The 17771-nt window shown below is 55.4% G+C and overlaps 1 protein-coding gene across 1 annotated transcript; it reads left to right on the forward strand.

Annotated features, from left to right (window-relative positions):
• Window positions 1-1777: 1777 nt before the first annotated feature.
• On the forward strand, window positions 1778-17771 carry WNT2B (Wnt family member 2B). The gene is made up of 5 exons (XM_053998371.1): window positions 1778-2160; window positions 12995-13215; window positions 14763-15040; window positions 15436-15700; window positions 16742-17771. Exons 1-5 carry the CDS (start codon window positions 1997-1999, stop codon window positions 16969-16971), a joined length of 1158 nt encoding a protein of 385 aa, XP_053854346.1. The 5' UTR covers window positions 1778-1996; the 3' UTR covers window positions 16972-17771.

Consider the following 17771-nt stretch of genomic DNA (forward strand, 5'->3'; position numbering starts at 1 on the left):
AGCCTGAGCATTTCACTTCCACACCAAAATTCAGCTGTGATCCCTCCTGCAGACACCATCACCCTCCCCTGCCAGGGCTGGCACTGCTGCCTGCACTGCTGCCCCTTGCTCTCATCCTGAGTTTCAGCCCGAGCCAGAGGTCTCTTGCCCAGCACCACATCACAGCCAAGACCTGCACATTCACATGAACACCGTGCTTGTCACCTCCTCCCTTTCCCTTGCCATGAGAGCAGGATACAGAGTACTCAGGCTCCTGTCTTTGTGTAGAAACAACACAGTAACAGAGAAAAGCCCACAGAATGGCCACAGCAGAGCGTTCAGCATTCTGCCCACTGTGATGGGTCTTCTAAACAAATTCACAGCCTTCCACAGTCTATAAATATCAGCCTTTTCAGTGCCACCACTTTGGGGATAAGCTGTAATGCAATATTCTGTGTGGGCACTCGGACAAAAGGACAGCACCCTACCAGCACCAGCTTTCTGTCACTGCAGTTTTCTGAAGTATAATTGGGTTATAACCATGTGTGAGTTTCTAGTGCCTATTTCTCCCAGGCTGGGGAAGTCTCTCTCTGATGTGAACAACAGGAATAGGAAGGAAAGAGCAGAGTGAGCGGAGCTGGCTCGAGGGGAGGGGGCAGCTGAGGGCTCTGGCAATGTGGAAAGGACTTTGGTGGATAATGGGGTTTACAATTCCAGTAATTAATGAGGTATATCACGAATGTGGCTGACAATGAGAGGTTACCAAAACGCCTGCTCACCTCCATGGTGTGGAAGAACCAGCCAGGGACTGCATGGGGAAGAGGGAACTGCCAGGCAAGGCTGGTCTTCACCAGCTGTCAGTCACCAGTTTTAGGGTGATGAAGGAAGGAGAGCTGCGAGTCCAGGGCAGCTTATGCACTAGTTCTCCCTCTCCCACAGCCACAGGTGACAGAGGCACGTAGAGAAGGGAGAGCCCTTGCCAAATTAGTGCAAAGGGCTGTGTCTGAGCTTGGACACTGATACCCGATGATGACTCTTGCTGTGGCCAGCACCATCCCAGGGAGTGTATGCCCACTATGTCCCCGTCCCCCAGACCGCTCCCTGCAGGTCCCCGGGCACCTGTGGGGTCTGCACCGCCTCTGCCCCATGGCTGGGACCCTCCCGGCCGCCCCGCAGCGAAGCCGCCAGCTCCCGGCGAGGCGGTCTCCGTGCGTGGCCCGCTCCTGCCCGCCCCGGGGCCGCGGGAGCTGCGACGGGCGGACGCAGCCGCCGGGGGGGGCGCGGAGCCCCGCGGAGCCCCGCGGAGCGCGGCTCACCCGCGGTTTCCCACCCAGCAGTGACACCTGGCGGGGGCGAGCGCGGGCGGAGCCGGCCCCGGCTCCCGCATCCCGCATCCCGCATCCCGCATCCCGCATCCCGCATCCCGCATCCCGCATCCTGCCGCGCCGCTGAGCCCCTTCCCCGGACGGGGCCCGACGGGGCGGCCGCGACCGGCGGCTCCGCGCCGCATCCCCGCGGGTGCAGGCGCGGCGGTGGGAGCGGCCCCGGTGCGGGGCGGCGGCGGGGGCAGGAGCCCGGAGGGGGCTGTCCGACGTGCCCTCGGGGAGGCGGGGGTCTGTCCGGCCGGAGCGGCGGCTCCGCGTCTCTGACTCTGCCCAATGAGAGCCCGCAGCACGGCGGGCTCCGGCAATATTTGGCCGCGGCCCCCGCGCTCCCATCCCCAGAGCGCCCTCGCCCTCCGCGCAAGGACCTCCATGGCCCGGCCGGGCTTCGCCGCCCGCCCCGCGCCGCTCGGGGGGTGCCGGCCCCGCTGAGCGCCCCCCAGCCCCGCGGGGAGGCCCCCCCGCCGCCCCCCGCGGCAGCATGAGCCTGGGCGCGGGGGCCCAGCCGGGGCTCGCTCAGCAGCGCGGAGCCGGCGGACGCGCCGCGGGGCCGTGACGGGCAGTGCCCCGAGGGGAGCGCGGGCAGGACCCCCCTCCCCGGTCATTTCTCCGTCTGGACCCCGCCCCGGAGAGATATGCTCAGCCCAAACCGCCTGGAAGCGTCTCCTGGGATTGCCGTGGCCCCCGGGCGTGCGGAGTGCGGAGCCTTCCCTCGGACGGCGGGCGCGGCCCCCCGGCTTTGCCTTCCCCTCGTCCTCCTCCTGCTTGCCCTGACGCCCCGCGCCGACTCCTCGTGGTGGTGAGTGAGTCCCCGCGACGGCGGCGCCGCCACCCCGACGGTCCCCGGGTCACCGCGGGCGGGAGATGCGCGGGGCGCGGTCGAGGGACGGGGATGGAGATGGAGACGGGGATGGAGATAGGGATGAAAACGGGAATGGCTCGGGAACGGGGACAGGGTGGGGACGTGGATGGGGATGGAGACGGGGAAGACCGGCTAGGGGACGGGGCAGCGCCGGCGGGAGCGCAGCGAGCCCCGCAGCGCCGGAGCCGGCGCCCAGCGCCCGACGTGCGGCCGTGGAAGCCGGCGGGACCGGCCGGGGCTGCGCGGGCTCCCCGCGGCTCCACCTGCGCGGCTCCGGCTGCGTCCTGGGCTCCCAGAGCAGAGCGGCGTGGAGCGGCGGACACGGAACCGCCCCGGGGCCGGTACCGAGTCTTTCTCCGGGGCGCCGTCACCGCAGTGGTCACGGGCACCCCGCGCCCCGAAAATGCCGCCGCTCCTTCCCTGGGAATGGGATTTACTGCGGGGACCTCCGGCTCTGTCGGGGAGCCGAACCCCATGCGCTGTGACACCTCTGACAGCCTCCCCTCCCCGCACACGGCGAGGAGCAGGATGAGCCCCGCGGTACGGTTTGGACAGGGGAAGAGACAGCAGCTTGGATCCCCTGATCCACCCTGACCCCGCCGGAGCTCCCATCCCCACGGGCTGTGGTGTTGCCTGCGCAGTTATTTACTTTGCTCCTGGGAAGCGAAGAAAGTTGATGTCCCCCTTCCTTTAGATAAGATGAGGCTTTGTAAGAGACAGAAATGACGCCATAACAAAAACCTTCTGGATATTAGTCTCCTCCTGCCCCGGTTCGTGTAACAATGAAACTTCATCTATGCAGAATGACAGTAATTAGGAAAACAAGGATCGAGAAGCTTTCCAAGTGACCCTGTGCTGTTTCGGTAGTTCAGCAACACTGGAGAAAAAAAATAGTTGGCTGCAGTAAAGTCCTCAGTGTCCCCCACCCTATTAAAGTCCTCTCTAACCTTGTGGAAAACAGTGTTTTCCATGCCAATCTCATCATCATTAACAGATCACGGTGGATGAGGCAAAACTTAATCAAATTCAACCCATCTGCCACTGAAAGAAAGTGGCAGTTTCTGGAAATTCTCAGCTACCGTGGAGCACTCTGTAAGGGGCCGGGAGCACTTAATAGTCATGCAGATAGCACAAGTATTCCCGGTGTTTGAGAGCACGTCTGGGCGTGTGGCAGCCCTGGCCGGGCTGGCATCCCTACAAGAGCGATTCCAGGGTGAGAAGGGCTGGTGGGAAAGCTGTGGGGCTAGGGAAGGAGTGGGAGCTCTGGGGACAGACTGCTCGGGCAACTGGTGGCAACCGAGCACAAAAGCAACTTCTTCAAGAGACCAGAAAATGCTTTGGGGGACAAATGGAAAGTAGAAACAGCAAGGCTGTTCACAGCCATGCCCAGAGGAACTTTCCCAAAGCCTGGTCAGCTGAGGGGAACTGGAATCACTGGGAGAGAAAATGAGTCATTGTTGGGGAGTCTCAGGTTGATACAAGCACTGACCTGGCTTCCAGAGCCAGCTCTGCCCCAACCCAGCAGGGCAGGTGAAGGCAGGATTGGCTCCGTGGGCAAGGTGAGGTTGCTCAAATGCGAAAAGCTGGGGAAGGAAGGAAGGGACAGTGGAGAATCGGGATTATTTCCATTATCACAGAGGCTGGAGAAACAGAGGTTCGTTAGAGCTGAGGAGTGGGTGCATGGGATAACATGGCTGGGAAAAAAAAGGAGGAATGGAGTAGTCACAGCATCATCTGTCCAGAGATGGGCAGTTCTGGTAACACACATGAATGCTGCCTGAAGGGTGAAAATTCCTTCTTTAGGAGGAGTGTTAAACCACCTATTTCCCTTGCTGTCGTACCCCACTTCTCCCCCCACGGCTCCGCCGCGGTCTGCCCTCGTTCCAAGTGCGTGTCGCTTCCCAGCAAGCGGGAGGAAAACCAGCCACGTTTAAAGCCTCAGTAGCTGTGGCTTGTTTGGAGGAAGCTAGATTTAGCTCCCACAGCAGTTTGTGCTCTCAGCTTGCAGGCTGATCCCCGGCTGGCAGCTCGAGGGGAGAGGAGAGCAGGGCAGCCCCGGGGAGCTGTGCTTGTCTGCGGCTGGGCAGCCCCACGCAGCCCCACGGCCACGGTGCAGCCAGGCACCGTGCCTTGCACGTTTTAACCAAGCAGTATTGGTCCCAAGGACCTTAAATACATGACTTTTAAAACAAAAACAATTAGAAATGGAATATATTGAACTCTTAAGATTCACACTTTCAATTGAACTTTCTCTTCTGGAAAGCAGAACATTCCTAAGAAAAGCTTAAACTGAACTGAGCGCTGTTGTGCTGGACGTGTCAGTCCTGATAAAATAGCGTGTTTAGATGAAATTGTGTTTTACTGAAAATGGTTTCAACCAGCTGTGGTTTGGGAAAAAAGTTATTCAGTGATTTGCATAGGTTTCCAAGCACATCTTTAGCACCACTGATATTACAGTAAATACATTTGGTGGTGCATCATCCTTCCTTATTTTAATTATTATTGCCAAATTCTTTTAGGGATTCACACACAATAAACTTGTGGAACTAGAGGAAATGCTTCTCATTTTCAGAGTCAACTTTTTAAGTAGTTTAATAGGAAAAATTGGGTCTCCTCTGATCACAGTACATGGAAAGGAAATATCAACCAAATGTTTCTTCTAAACAACTGCAAATTATTAATTTTCAGTGACGTCAGGCATGGCCCAACCGCCTCACATAAATGTCAGGAATTGGTGAACTTTGGCATCCAAAAGAGTGGCTGTGGGTTGTGTGTGCGCGTGTGCACGTGCTCAGAGCACAGGCAGAGGGGACAGGTTGGGGACAGTGTGGTTTTGGCCTGTGTGGTGGTGGCCGGGCTCCGAGGCCGCTGTGACTAGCAGTGACAGCGGGGTGGCTGTGGCTGTGGGGAGCAGCACCCTTGCATAAATGCTTCCAAACTCCAAAGTGTTACTTAGCAACAAAATACCAGCTGAAACACAGACAGAAATTAAGAAGGAATGCAACGGGAAAATCCCTAAATCCCGTTTACACTTGCGTGCAGTAGGGAGAGCAGCATCGTCCCGGGGACGGCGGCTGGCAGGGCTGTGCCCCGCGCCGCCAGAGGCCGTCAGGCCCCAATAGCGGCCTCCGAAATTCCTTTGGAAAGATTTGGGAGGTTAGACAAATGTTGCTTATAAACATAAACTGTGCAATAAACAAACTTGTTGTAAATAACTAAGTAGAGTTTGCTCGCTATTGAGAGCCCGGCGAGCCGTTCTGGTGTGGAAAGCCATTCTAAAATTAAAGGTTTGGTTAAAGAAAAATGTACACAATGCCCTGCATCCCCCTCTGCATCCCACCCTCACACACACCCACTCTCCCGCAACCCACACGGACCCCCCCCAGTTCCCCAGCACACCAAATCCTTGTTAGCTAACTTGTTTATTGCTAACCACAGCCCTTGGAAACTACAAATATTTAATTTCATTTGGCATTGGAACAGATGGGAGGCATCAGGCCCCCAAAAAGATAAAACAAATCTGTGGAAGGAAGAGGATTGCAAGTTTGGGTGTGGGTTGGGGAGCGTGTGGGAGCCTGGCAACCACATGGGGCTGCCCTTGGTGCTGTCAGGATACGGGGGCTCCAAGAGAGCTGCTGCATCCCGGGGTGTGATGCACATATGGGGAGTTTGAGGGATGACCAGTCCAGAGTCAGGCAGCCATCATGGTCCAGCTCCCTTCCTTGGCCAGGGAAGGAAGAGTGTGTTTATGGGCATGGAAAACATACCAAGGGCAAATCATGAAGCAGGAGTGCCCAGGCTCCCTCTGTGCCAGCACAACCCCTGGACACGGCTCTGGCCAAGGGTTTGGCAGGGACACCCCCACTGCAGATGGAGAAGGAGACATTCCCACCAGGATGGGTTGTTGGCTGTGCTCCCTCCAGTGTTCTTCTCCAGTATTTGCCGTGTATTTCCACTGTGACACCAGTGCTGTCTGTGATCCAGCTACAGTGGATAGGTACAAGGAGCGGTGGAAAAATGGAGCCACACACACGTGTGGATATAGGATAGAGGAGAGAGAAGCTCATTTAAGCAGGCATCATGCTAAGGTGTGTGGGAGGGGAAATAGCATAAATAGGAATTTTTGAAATTAAGCCAAGGGAAAGACAGCTGCATGGAGGAGCTCCACAGCCCGCCGTGTGACCCTCTGGGGCGCGGGGGCGCCGCTCCTCCTCTCCGTGCCAGCCTCAGCTGGGCAGGCCCACAGCAGCCCCCGGAGGGCTTTGCTCACAGAGGGTCTCGCAGGCTGTGTGGGGGCTCCGAGGGCTGTGTGTCCGTAGCTGTGATCCCATCCTGCGCCGTGGATGAGCTGTTGCCTCCGCCACCAGTGCTTCTGCTGCAGAGCAGCTCATCACCCTTTCAGTCGTGGCACTGCTGCAGGCACCATACAGAATCAGAGAATCACAGAATGGGTTGGAAGGGACCTTAAAGCATCTAGCTCCAGCCCCTTTGCCATGGGCAGGGACAGGGGACAAAGTTCCAGGAGCAGAACTTGCCACCTCCAAGGGGAGAGGACGTGCAGCACTTGGGACACGCAGATCTCCGGGCGCTCGCCCCGGCTGTCAGTTTGTTGTTGCAGAGCACTTTGCATGGCAATAAAAGCAGGAGGTCAGTGACCAGGAAGTCTTTATCCTGAGGCGCTCCATAGCTCCGGCTGTCCAGGCAGCCATGCTGTGAAAAATAAGTTTTAAAGTAATGTCAGACTGATGGAGAATGAACTCCGTGGCCTTTGCAGCAGCCCTGGTGTTCTTGGTTAGGGTGGATGGAACAGATGGGTTCTCTCAGTCACTCTGTGCTGTTATAATAATCCTAACTGTGCTGCTCAGTCCATTTTTCATTAGGGTCACTTTCACCTATGGGAAATCTTTCTCAGAAAGAAATATAGAAGGAAAAAAAAAAATCCTTCTGCTTTTCCAAAGTCATTAGCTTTTACTACTACCAAAAGTGATTTCAGCAGTGCCATGAGGATATCTGTGCTGGGCCAGAGCCCACGGAAACACAGCTTCTTCTCGGAGCAGCTCACACCCAGCACACAGGGTATGCCATGGAAAAGAGAATTGTACATCCAGATTTATTACCAAAGGCTGTCTTACCTCCCCACCTTTTAGCAAAGGACTTTGAGATCTGGGGAGAAAATAAAATTGGTTCTTAAGGGTAGAGCATATTTTTAATGAGCAATTATTTTGTATTCATGCACCAGCAACAATGTCCCTGAGGAACAGCTTTAACCCAGTGCTGACCAAAGCGTTCAGGTTACTGTTCTGCAAGATGCCAACAGCAAAGCCTCCCACAGCCGCCCGGGGCACAACAAACTGCAGCACCCATCTGCTCCCTCTCCCCAGGACCACAGTGTTTCAGTCCTCCTCACAGAAACTACATCCCAATGACTGCACGGGGTGCAGGAAAACCACAGAGAGGGGACTCTGACCAGGATCTGAAGGCAGGCAACTTTAAAAGAGGGATGCACAAGAAAGAGAAAGATGGTGCAGAAAATGAAAAACATGTCCCCTGAGTGGCACTGGTAGTGGCTCAGCATTATGATATTAAAAATTATTGAAGTGAGACTAAGGCTTTCAACCTGCAGCATAGTGGCTGTAAGTGAGGAAATTAGGACTATTAATCACTCAAAGGCGTTAACAATTCCAGCAGGCCAGGATGGCCCTGTTCCCAGTGGGGCTTAATAAAATACTCAGGGTTTGTAATACTAAAATAATATCTCAGATGTTTATAGCACCTTGCAACCCAAAGTGCTTGGCAGTTGGCTGTAAATTGTCTGCCACAGCAGGGAGAGCAGAGGAAGGAAGGTGCAGCATCCTTGGGAAGTATGCAAAGAACTCGAGGAGGTGAAATGCTGCCAGGCATGATGGAATTCGCTCTTTAGCAGACAAAGAGGCAGGGATGTTGGATTTGATCCTATCTGCACAAGCTGCCTCAAATAGCTGCCTATGGCTTTCCAGCCTCCCTCCAAAATACAGATTTCACGAGGACTCAGTGGGATGGGAAGAGACCAGAGGCCAGGGTAGCTTGGCTCCCAAGCTGATCCTTCAGGACTGCCAAAGCTGTTACAGATCAATGGGGAACTGAATCACTCTTCCCAGGGGATGGACTCAAACAGCCTCTGGTGCCACCAAGAAGCCAGACCATGTTCTCTTCTCAGCCTCAGAGATCTCAGCAAACCTCAGAAGCAGAGATTGTCCAGAACCCCCGGGAGCAGCCGGGGCTAAAGTTGTGACAGTGTTTTCAGTTAAGCTTAGCTTCTATTAAACTAATTTAAAACTGTGCCTTTAATGGTATTGGTGCAACCCACAGTGGGATTTTATGATGTTTCAAGCAGCTGTTTTAATTCAGAGCACTAAAATGTTGATTTGTCTGAGAATGGCAATTCCAAAGATTTCCCTTTTAAAATCAAGTCATGTTCAAATAGGTTTTCCAATGCCTTATGAAATGGTGAAAAATCAAATCCTAGCTAAAGCAGTGTCTAGTATAAATTTAATTGGAAGCTGAATTAGGGCACTCACTCACTTTGCAGGAACACCTTGGTATTATGGAAGAGCAACGGGACAGTTTCCGGTTCCATGTAATTTTATGAATTCCCATTAAATTAACTTCTTTCTTCAAAACCTCAATTTCCAAGAGACTTTTCCCAGCTGATGTCTCCCAGTGAGCACGTGCAGGGAGGAGCTGTTCAGACTGTCACCTGAGCAGAGGGCAGAGACACGCCATGGCCCCGGGAGCTGCGAGTCCTGGGCGGGGAGCCCAGGAGCGGGACAGCCGAGCTGTGGAGGGGGCTAGCACAGCCTGCGCGCTGCCAGCTAAATAGATGCGTCTGCCTCTGATTTGCATGTTTATCTTAGAAGCAATTTAGGTTTCTCTTGTTTACAAGAGCCAAAGTCAGCAGACTCTCCACAAGAACAACAGCTTGGAAGGCAGCGCCTGACGGTTGTCTCCTGTTCCTGGAGCTCGGCACTCGCGGGATGTTGGGGTGAGCTTGCTGCAGCCGAGCCTCCGGATGCAGCCCTGCAGCCTGCAGGGAGAGAGGAGGGCTTGACCTCGCAGGCTCCAGAAGCACCTGCCCCTGGAAGAGAAAGTCTCCATCCTCTGCTGTTGTCGCCGCCCTGCGAGGAGCAGGGAAGGAAGGGCGAGAGAGGCAGCGCAGCGTCCCGCAGCACGGCCCCTCACACCCTCGCACCCGGCTCTGGGGGAACGTGGGGAATGCACCTAGCTGGGAATTGTACACTGATCGGCAAGAGGTGACACTGCAGCATCACGCAGCCCAGGGATTGTGCCAGCCCCTCACCCAAGCTGGGCAAACAGCTCTGCACTTGGCAAAGGGCGATGCCAGGGCTTTACACACCCTCAGGAGGCAGCAGCATATGGAATTCTGTTGGACAGGGTGGGGGATTGTTATCCCCACATGCACTTAATTATCCACTCCCTTCTTCCCTGCCTTCCAGCTCCTCCTCACTGCAGGCTGCCCAGCTCCTGCCTCTCTCCTCCCAACCCTGAAGTCCAGGCCTGAGTAGCCTCCAGCATCAGGAGAAGTTATCTCCCACAGACTCTTCTGAACTCAGGGCTTGGGGTTTGTGGGGTTTTTTTCAGCTAGAAAAATGCAGATTACCCCAGAGAACAGCACTGCAGAAGTGTTCCCCACTTCCAGCACAGCTTCATTTGTTTGAAAACAAAGTTCTGATAAGGCAGCTAGGGACTTCTCAGAATATCCATTGTCTTTCCTATTGCAGTGTTTTCAAAATGTCACAGATTTTGAGAAATAAAATTTGAAGGGATACTTTCATCTATCCAAAACAAATGTTTGGGTTTTTTCCCTCCCAAAACTCTGCTTGGCAGAATTTTCTGATGTTCCTCGTCTTGCTCTATTTCAGAGTAACTGAACTCTACTGGAGTATTTCTCACCAAGTGGAAGCTTTTGTCTTTGCCGAGACAACCACAGCCTTTCCAGGACATGGGAGGAATTTTCCCTTTAGTTGTGTGTTAGATTTCAATACATAAACTCTGATGGAATGCTGTAGGTGCTGTTGTAAATGTGCTGCCACAGGCAAAGGGAGATGCAGCCACTGACCCTGGCCCTTCTGGGATGTGCATGGTGAGCTGCTACTGCAGCAGTTGGTGCCCTTCGCACTGCTCTCCCTCCACTTTCTCCTGCTGATAATGTTTGCTCTGATCTGGGTATTTGGCAGGAGAATTAAGAAGAAGTAATTAGCTTCCAGTGTGAAAAAGGGAGTGCCTAGTGTTTATCTTGTCTGGAGGGTTTCCCTTGATCTCGGTCTCCCAGGGGACGGTGTTAGTGCTTTATCCATCACTCTCCAGTCTGGGAGGCAGCTCTGCTGCCAGCTGCTGTGTCCCAGCCCACTCGCAGCCCACTGCTGTGACTGGAGGCCAGTGCCCCAGCCCCAGAAGGTCCCTGCTGAGGTGGCCCATCGCAGAACATTTTACCTTTCCCAGCTTCCCCGGCATCACTTTTCTCCAGCAAAGAGGAGCTTTGGCTACTTCTGAACCTCCATCCTGCAACCTGCTGCCTCCCAGCATCTCATCATTGTTCTTGCCAACACAGGCAGGGATAAGCCAGCCATCCCCATCCTTGCTGGGCAGAATGAATTTAGGGCTGGGGACCTGACCATGCTTCCCGGAAGGAATTCTGCAGTCCCAGTCGATGTCACCCTGCCATCATCCAGCTGGTGGGATGCTGCTCTGCCCTGCCCCCATGGGAAGGAATGGGCTGCTCTCAGTCTGGCACGAGCAAGGCAGTGAAACATCCGCAGTCGGCAGTGCTCGGGGAGCTCCTGTTGGCTTTTCTTTCCTAAACAACTTCTGCTGCTTCCCTGTTCCTCTGCTTCAGGATGAAAGGCTGGTGAGCATGTCTGTGACAATAATGCTCACTGCCCCTCGGAGTCTGGGCTTGCAAAGCCATGGGGAGCTGGGTTTATTATCCTCAGCTCCAGCCCGAGATGACCTTGTGCTTCTGCCAGCATTTAAACAAAATATTTTAAAAGAGGGAGCAGATCCCATTGCTTTCTATGCTTGCAGGGTGTTCCTGAGCCTGGGAGCTCTCTCTGGGGTGGATAGAACTGAGAGAACATGTCCAGAGACAGACAATGAAATATTGTCCAAGCTTATTGCTTTTTATTATTATTGAAGGAAGGATTTCGCTTCCAGTCTGGGGGTTAGAAAAAATCTGAATATCACCCAAACCTCATCCCTTCCAGCCAGAATCCCAGCTCCGTGCTCTGCGGCAAAAATCATCCTCAAGCACAAGCAGCCAGAGGGGTGAGCGGGTGGTGCAGGCGGGAGCTGACTGCGATGGAAAATTCCATGTTGCTGCCATTGTCCGGGATGGGGAGAGAGTGCGGGGCAGAGCTCAGGTCCCTCCCCCGTGGCTGTGGAAAGTTGCCCATGGGCTCAGCCAGGCTCTGGCAGGCTGCTGTTTGTGCCTTGTCTTTCTGCTCCGAGTTCCTGCTCTCTCCCCACCGCTGCAGGGAGAGGACGAGGATACAGGTGGGATACAGGCAAGATAGGAGCCACAGCTTAGTTCTGCCAGTTATGGAGCTTCAGGGCACGAGAGTAAATGTTCAGGAGATGCACAGAGAGAAATCGACAGCTGGGGGATAGCAGTGTGGGTGAGGAGTGCGGCACCAGCTGGTGAAGCCTGCTCCTCTTCCTCCCTCACCCGCACATGCCGTAGGTGTCTGTGCCGTGGACATTCCTGATGAATGCAGGCAGGAGAAAGGACAGAGCCTGCACGAGCCACACTGGGCTCAGCTGGGCTCCATCCTGCTGTGCTCAGCAGGGCTGGGCGACAACGCGGGGCTGGGATGTTGGGAAGAGGGTGGGAGGGAGGTTTTGCACATCAGCAAGTTTCTCTGCTGCTGCCCCAGGAGCTGACACAGGCCAGGCTTATGGGAGACATCCCATGACTCACAGCACCCAGAGCTGACTGTCTGCTGGGGGAGATGGGCTCCACAGTCTCCCTGCTCCTTCCTGCAGTGATGCACACAATGAGAAAAGCTCTGCTTGCTCCTGGCTCATGCATCTCAGGATTATTTTATTAAACAAAAAGACTGTGATGGCTCAGCTGTGCCCTGTCCCTGTGTCCTGCCTGTCTGAACCACAGCCCCAGGCAGGTCTTGACATGTGCCTCACAGCTTGCCCGTGCCAAGGGGATACTGCAAGGGGGCACATTTCTGTGTAGAGGCACTCGGGGCAGAGCCTGGAGCAGTTCTGACACAGCTAGAAAGGAAAGAGGGAAACTAGACTTCAATAAAAGACCCACCAAGCAGAGTGAGGACCTGGAGTCGCTTGGTTTGTTCAGCTAGAGGAGACTGAGGTCAGACCTCATTGGGGTCTGCAACTTCCTCCTGAGGGGTAGTGGAGGGGCAGCTCTGATCTCTGCTCTCGGTGACCAGGGACAGGAACCAAGGCAATGCCTGGAGCTGTGTCAGGGGAGGTTTAGGATATCAGGAAAAGGTTCTTCTCCCAGAAGGTAGTCGGGCACTGAACAGGCTTCCCAGTGCAGTGGTTGTGGCCCCAAGGCTGCCAGAGTTCAAGAAGTGTTTAGCCAATGCTCTCAGTCACAGGGTGGGATTTTGGGGGTGTCCTGTGCAGGGCCAGGAGTTGGACTCGATGATCCTTGTGGGTCCCATCCCACCCAGGATGTTCAGTGATTCTGTGACTCCCCTCTGCAGGCAGGGCAGTAAAGTGGAACCATTCTCTCTTGCAGGTACATCGGGGCACTGGGCGCCAGGGTGATCTGTGATAACATCCCCGGGCTGGTGAACAAGCAGCGACAGCTCTGCCAGAGGTACCCTGACATCATGCAGTCGGTTGGGGAGGGAGCCAAGGAGTGGATCCGGGAGTGCCAGCACCAATTCCGGCACCACCGCTGGAACTGCAGCACCCTGGACCGCGACCACACTGTCTTCGGCCGGGTCATGCTGCGAAGTAGGTTCTGCCCTGTCCCCTTCCCACCACCATGGGACTTGTCCTCCTGGGAGTCGCTCCTCCCACTGGGCTGCCATGCCCGGTGGCTTGGATTACTCCCTGAGGAGAGCTTTGCCTTTCCTTGTAAATTAATCAAGTAGTAATGGGAGCAGAGCACTGCGCTTGGAATGGCTGCACCAGATGAGATGGAGCAGGGGGAGCACTGGGGGAGAAGGGGGAAGGAGGAGACACCTCCAGAGAACAGGCTCATATGTAAACAGTAATGGGATATATAAATATTTGGAGAGTGGGGTTGGCCAGGACTCAGCAATTCACGTGGGAACTGGCTGTTCCCTTGCATGGCAAGGGAGGCAAGGCACAGATGCAGCTCCAATCCTTGCTTCAGGCTCTGAGGTGGAGGAGGACCATGGCTACGGGGCAGGTGCCAGCCCTGCACAAAGGACTGGGCATGGCCCTGCCCGGGAGAGACCTTCCCACTCCAGGTGAGGGACAGATACAACACAAGCAGGGACACAGCCAAGAAATGTGAAATATACCCAAGGAACAAAGAGGAAAGGCACGACGGGGACAGGGGTGGGGCAGTTCCAGAGCAGGAGCAGCACCATGGGCTCCAGCTGCCCCAAGAGTGCTCTGGGAGCAAACAGGCCCTGGGAGCCAGCACCAGCCCCGGCACAGGCAGCAGCACTGCAGGACAGATGCTGCTGCATCCCATGACGTGCCGGGAGCATCCAGCCATGTGGCCTCCAAATCAAAAGCGGCTGGAAGAATCTTTCCACTCGCAGCTCGTATGGAGGACACGTGAGTGCCACAGAAGGAGCCGGTGAGTGGGGGGCTTGCTCCTAGCTGGCGGGGGGATGGGGCAGCTGCCCGTGGGGTGGACAAGCAGCAGAGCCACAAGCCAGATGCCCGGCCCGACTGGAGGGAAGGGGACTGGAATGCTGAATGCAGCATTCACCCCGCCATGCTGCAGCCTGCCTGCTCAGCCGCTCTGTTCCCATCACAGCACCTTTTCTCCTGCTCGCATCCTTTCCTGGCAAAGGATGGGGAATGATGAAAGCTCCTCGCCACAGCCCCATCCTGCGAGGCCCAAAGAGAGCTCTGCTGCCTTTGAAGTTGCTTTCAAAGGCTCTCGAAATGAAGACTAACATGGTTTTGATTTGCAGCTTCTTTTACAACATTATAAAAACAGCTGCGAACTTGAACCAGAGACACAAAATAGCAGGCGGCAAGCTGTGCTGCGCGGGAAGAGCCGAGCCCGGCCGGAGCAGGCGCTGCCTCTGCGCTCCGCCGGGAGGGAGGGGAGTGGCCCTGGCAGAAGGATGCTGGCTGGTCTCGCCGCCCGTGGGCATCTACCCTGAGCATTGCAATTAGTCTGAAGGGCTCCAGGGCAGCCGAGGCTGCACGCTGTGGTCAGCAGAGATGGCTAGGCTTGGCTTATCCACATAAAGGATTGTCTCGCTCCCCAAGCCCCGGTTCTTCATGGGCTGCAGGCACTTGGCAGAGCCTGGCACGCTCACTCCCCGTTCCTGTTTCTCTCCCCGTGGCAGGCAGCAGGGAGGCCGCCTTTGTCTACGCCATCTCCTCGGCCGGGGTGGTCTATGCCATCACGCGGGCGTGCAGCCAAGGGGACCTCAAGGTCTGCAGCTGTGACCCACTCAAGAGGGGCCGCTCCAAGGACGAGCGCGGGGAGTTCGACTGGGGCGGCTGCAGCGACAACATCAACTACGGGATCCGCTTTGCCAAAGCCTTTGTGGATGCCAAGGAGAAAAAAGTGAAGGATGCCCGGGCGCTGATGAACCTGCACAACAACCGCTGCGGGAGGATGGTGAGTGCAGCCCCTGCAGCAGAGCTCCGTGCTCGCCTGTCCCACTGGGACCTTCCGGAGGGGACTGGGCAGCCGGAACAGCTTGGCCAGAGAAACGGGACCTCGGCATCTTTGGAGGGCAGTTCCTGCTCTGGATAAGGCTGGATGCTGCCCTGCCTTCCCAGTGCTCCCCTGCATGCCTTGCCCTAGGGAATGGCAGGACCTCGCTCACCTTTGCCTCCTGTCTCCTTGCTGATGTTGGCATTGGTGACCTCCATACACAGCCCCTGTCTCCAATTAGGAGCCCCATCCCACACAGCCAAGGGCTGATAAGCTGCACCAGGAATGAGCAGACACTGCTGCAGTATGTGATGCCCAGGGTGACCACTGGTCCTCACCCATCTCTCTTTCCACAGGCTGTGAAGCGCTTCCTGAAGCTGGAGTGCAAATGCCATGGGGTCAGCGGCTCCTGCACACTAAGGACTTGTTGGCTGGCAATGTCAGATTTTCGAAAAACAGGGGATTACCTAAGGAAGAAATACAATGGGGCCATCCAGGTGACGATGAATCAGGATGGCACTGGCTTCACAGTGGCCAACAAGAACTTCAGGAAGCCCACAAAAACAGATCTGGTGTATTTTGAGAACTCACCTGATTACTGCGTGATGGACAAGTCAGCAGGTAAAACCTGGAGCTCCAGTCATTACTCAAAAGCATCTCTTCCTCCCTTCCCAACAGGCCAGCAGCTCCCAGGTAGCCCAGCCTGGGGGCTCAGTTCCCCCACTCAACCCCAGTCTTTGGAGAAGGGGTTACCCAGACCCAAGAGTCCCCACAGCACCCCACACCTGCACAGGCACGACTGTGTTTGTCCGAAATCCCCGGGCTTTACACCAAGGCCCCAGACCCCTCAGGCTTCTGGTCATCACAGAAGTGGAGTGTATCCTCAGAGCCCATCTTCTGCAGAGCAAAGCTCCCTTGAACAGGCAACAAAGAGCCTGTTTCATGCACAGACTGTTCCTCTGAACACAGCCCGAGGCTGGGATGAGAGCAGGGAAGAGGCATCAGGGCTGTTGGACTCCTGCAGAGATGATCAATCGTTTCTCAGCCTGGAGCACTCCCAGTTTAGTTTGCAGCAGCCATGGGAGTTCAGTGGGGAGAACATGGTCCTGCCATCCTCAGCCTAAGCAGAGAGGGCATTCTGAGCTTTGCCAGCTGCAAAACCTGGCTCGGTGGGCACACACTGTTCCAGGGGGTCCCCAAGGCACAGAGGGGCTGCAGAGAGCCCATCCCTGTCCCCTACCGCTCTTATGCTCTGGCAGCAGCAAACACAGGCTCTAGCAGTGGGCATAGGAAGGGGGCCATGCAGATTGTCATAGAAACTCAGAAGGTTTTGGGTTGGAAGGGATGTGAAAGATCATCTCATTCCAACCCTCCATCAGGAGGGACATGAGAGACATCAAAGCTGCATCCCTGGCTGGGTTTGTGGCATCCCATGCCCACAAAGCACAGCAAACACAGGCTTCGAAGTGGTGCCTTTGGAGACCCCACTGCAGCACATGCTGTGACAGAACAAGGGGATTTCCCCACTAAAGCAGGCGCACCCAAGGTCCCCACTGCAGATGGAGATGCCCAGTCTCACCAGTTACCCCTGCGGGTGGGTGGGCGGGGGAGTGCTGGAACACGAGGGAGAACACCCTGACCTGCTCTCGCTTCCCTCCCCAGGCTCCCTGGGCACGGCTGGCCGGGTGTGCAACAAGGTGTCCCGCGGGACGGACGGCTGCGAGGTGATGTGCTGCGGGCGGGGGTACGACACCACGCGCGTCACCCGCGTCACCAAGTGCGAGTGCAAGTTCCACTGGTGCTGCGCTGTGCGCTGCAAGGAGTGCGAGGACACTGTGGATGTGCACACGTGTAAAGCACCCAAACGGGCTGAGTGGTTGGACCAGACCTGATGAGACAGGAGCACTGAGGGAAGAAGCCACTGCCACCCCCCCTTGCAATTTTTTTTAAACCCCTGTGCCCTGAGGGCCACGATGTTCTGGGAGCTGTAGTTCAACTGCATGGCTTTTATTTAATTAATTCTACAGAGCACTAAGGAAAGGACTACAGTTCCCAGGAGGTACTGTGGGCCCTTCGACGTGCTCAGCAAAACTAATCCCCGACCCAGCAGGAGGCTGCGATCCTTGCTTGAACTGTGAACCTACAAAGGTTCTCTTCACAAAGGGATGGTGCGACCAGTAGAGACTCAGAGGACTGACTGTCAGGACGTGATGGCTGAGGAATCCTGCACCTCCCCAGAGAATCTACGTTACAGTAAAGCTTCACCAGCGAAAAACACTAGTTCAGAATAATCCACTCCTGCAAAAGCATTCTTGCTTTTTCTTTTTTGCAAGGCCAGAGGAAGGGTGTTGTGAATCTGTAAGACAGTTCCATGATACCTGTGTTTCCCTTGAGCAGACCTGACACATCACTAACACCACTGAGCAAGAGTCACCTCTGCATGAGGCTTCTCCCTGTGTCCCCAGCACCAGGAACAAGTGGAGCTGTAACTTGGAACTGAACCCTGAAGGACTGCACAGAGACAAAGGCCACCTCTAGATGCTGGTGGACATACAGGGCTTGAGAGAGCAAATGAAACCTGTGAACTTACTGGTAGGTTCTGAAGTCAACGATACAACAGCATCTCTGTACAACTCACGTGTATGTTGTGTATACTGCTTATTATTTTAAGTCAAAATTCATTATAAACCTG

The sequence above is a fragment of the Vidua macroura genome, chromosome 24 (genome assembly GCF_024509145.1).
Source record: "Vidua macroura isolate BioBank_ID:100142 chromosome 24, ASM2450914v1, whole genome shotgun sequence".
Lineage (NCBI taxonomy): Eukaryota > Metazoa > Chordata > Aves > Passeriformes > Viduidae > Vidua > Vidua macroura.

Bases quoted from the DNA above. Each gene is read 5' to 3' on its own strand.
- WNT2B (XM_053998371.1), top strand. From the start codon at position 1,997: ATGCTCAGCCCAAACCGCCTGGAAGCGTCTCCTGGGATTGCCGTGGCC. The intron at 2,161-12,994 runs GTGAGTGAGTCC...TCTCTCTTGCAG, and splicing joins CGCGCCGACTCCTCGTGGTG to GTACATCGGGGCACTGGGCG. The intron at 13,216-14,762 runs GTAGGTTCTGCC...TCCCCGTGGCAG, and splicing joins CGGCCGGGTCATGCTGCGAA to GCAGCAGGGAGGCCGCCTTT.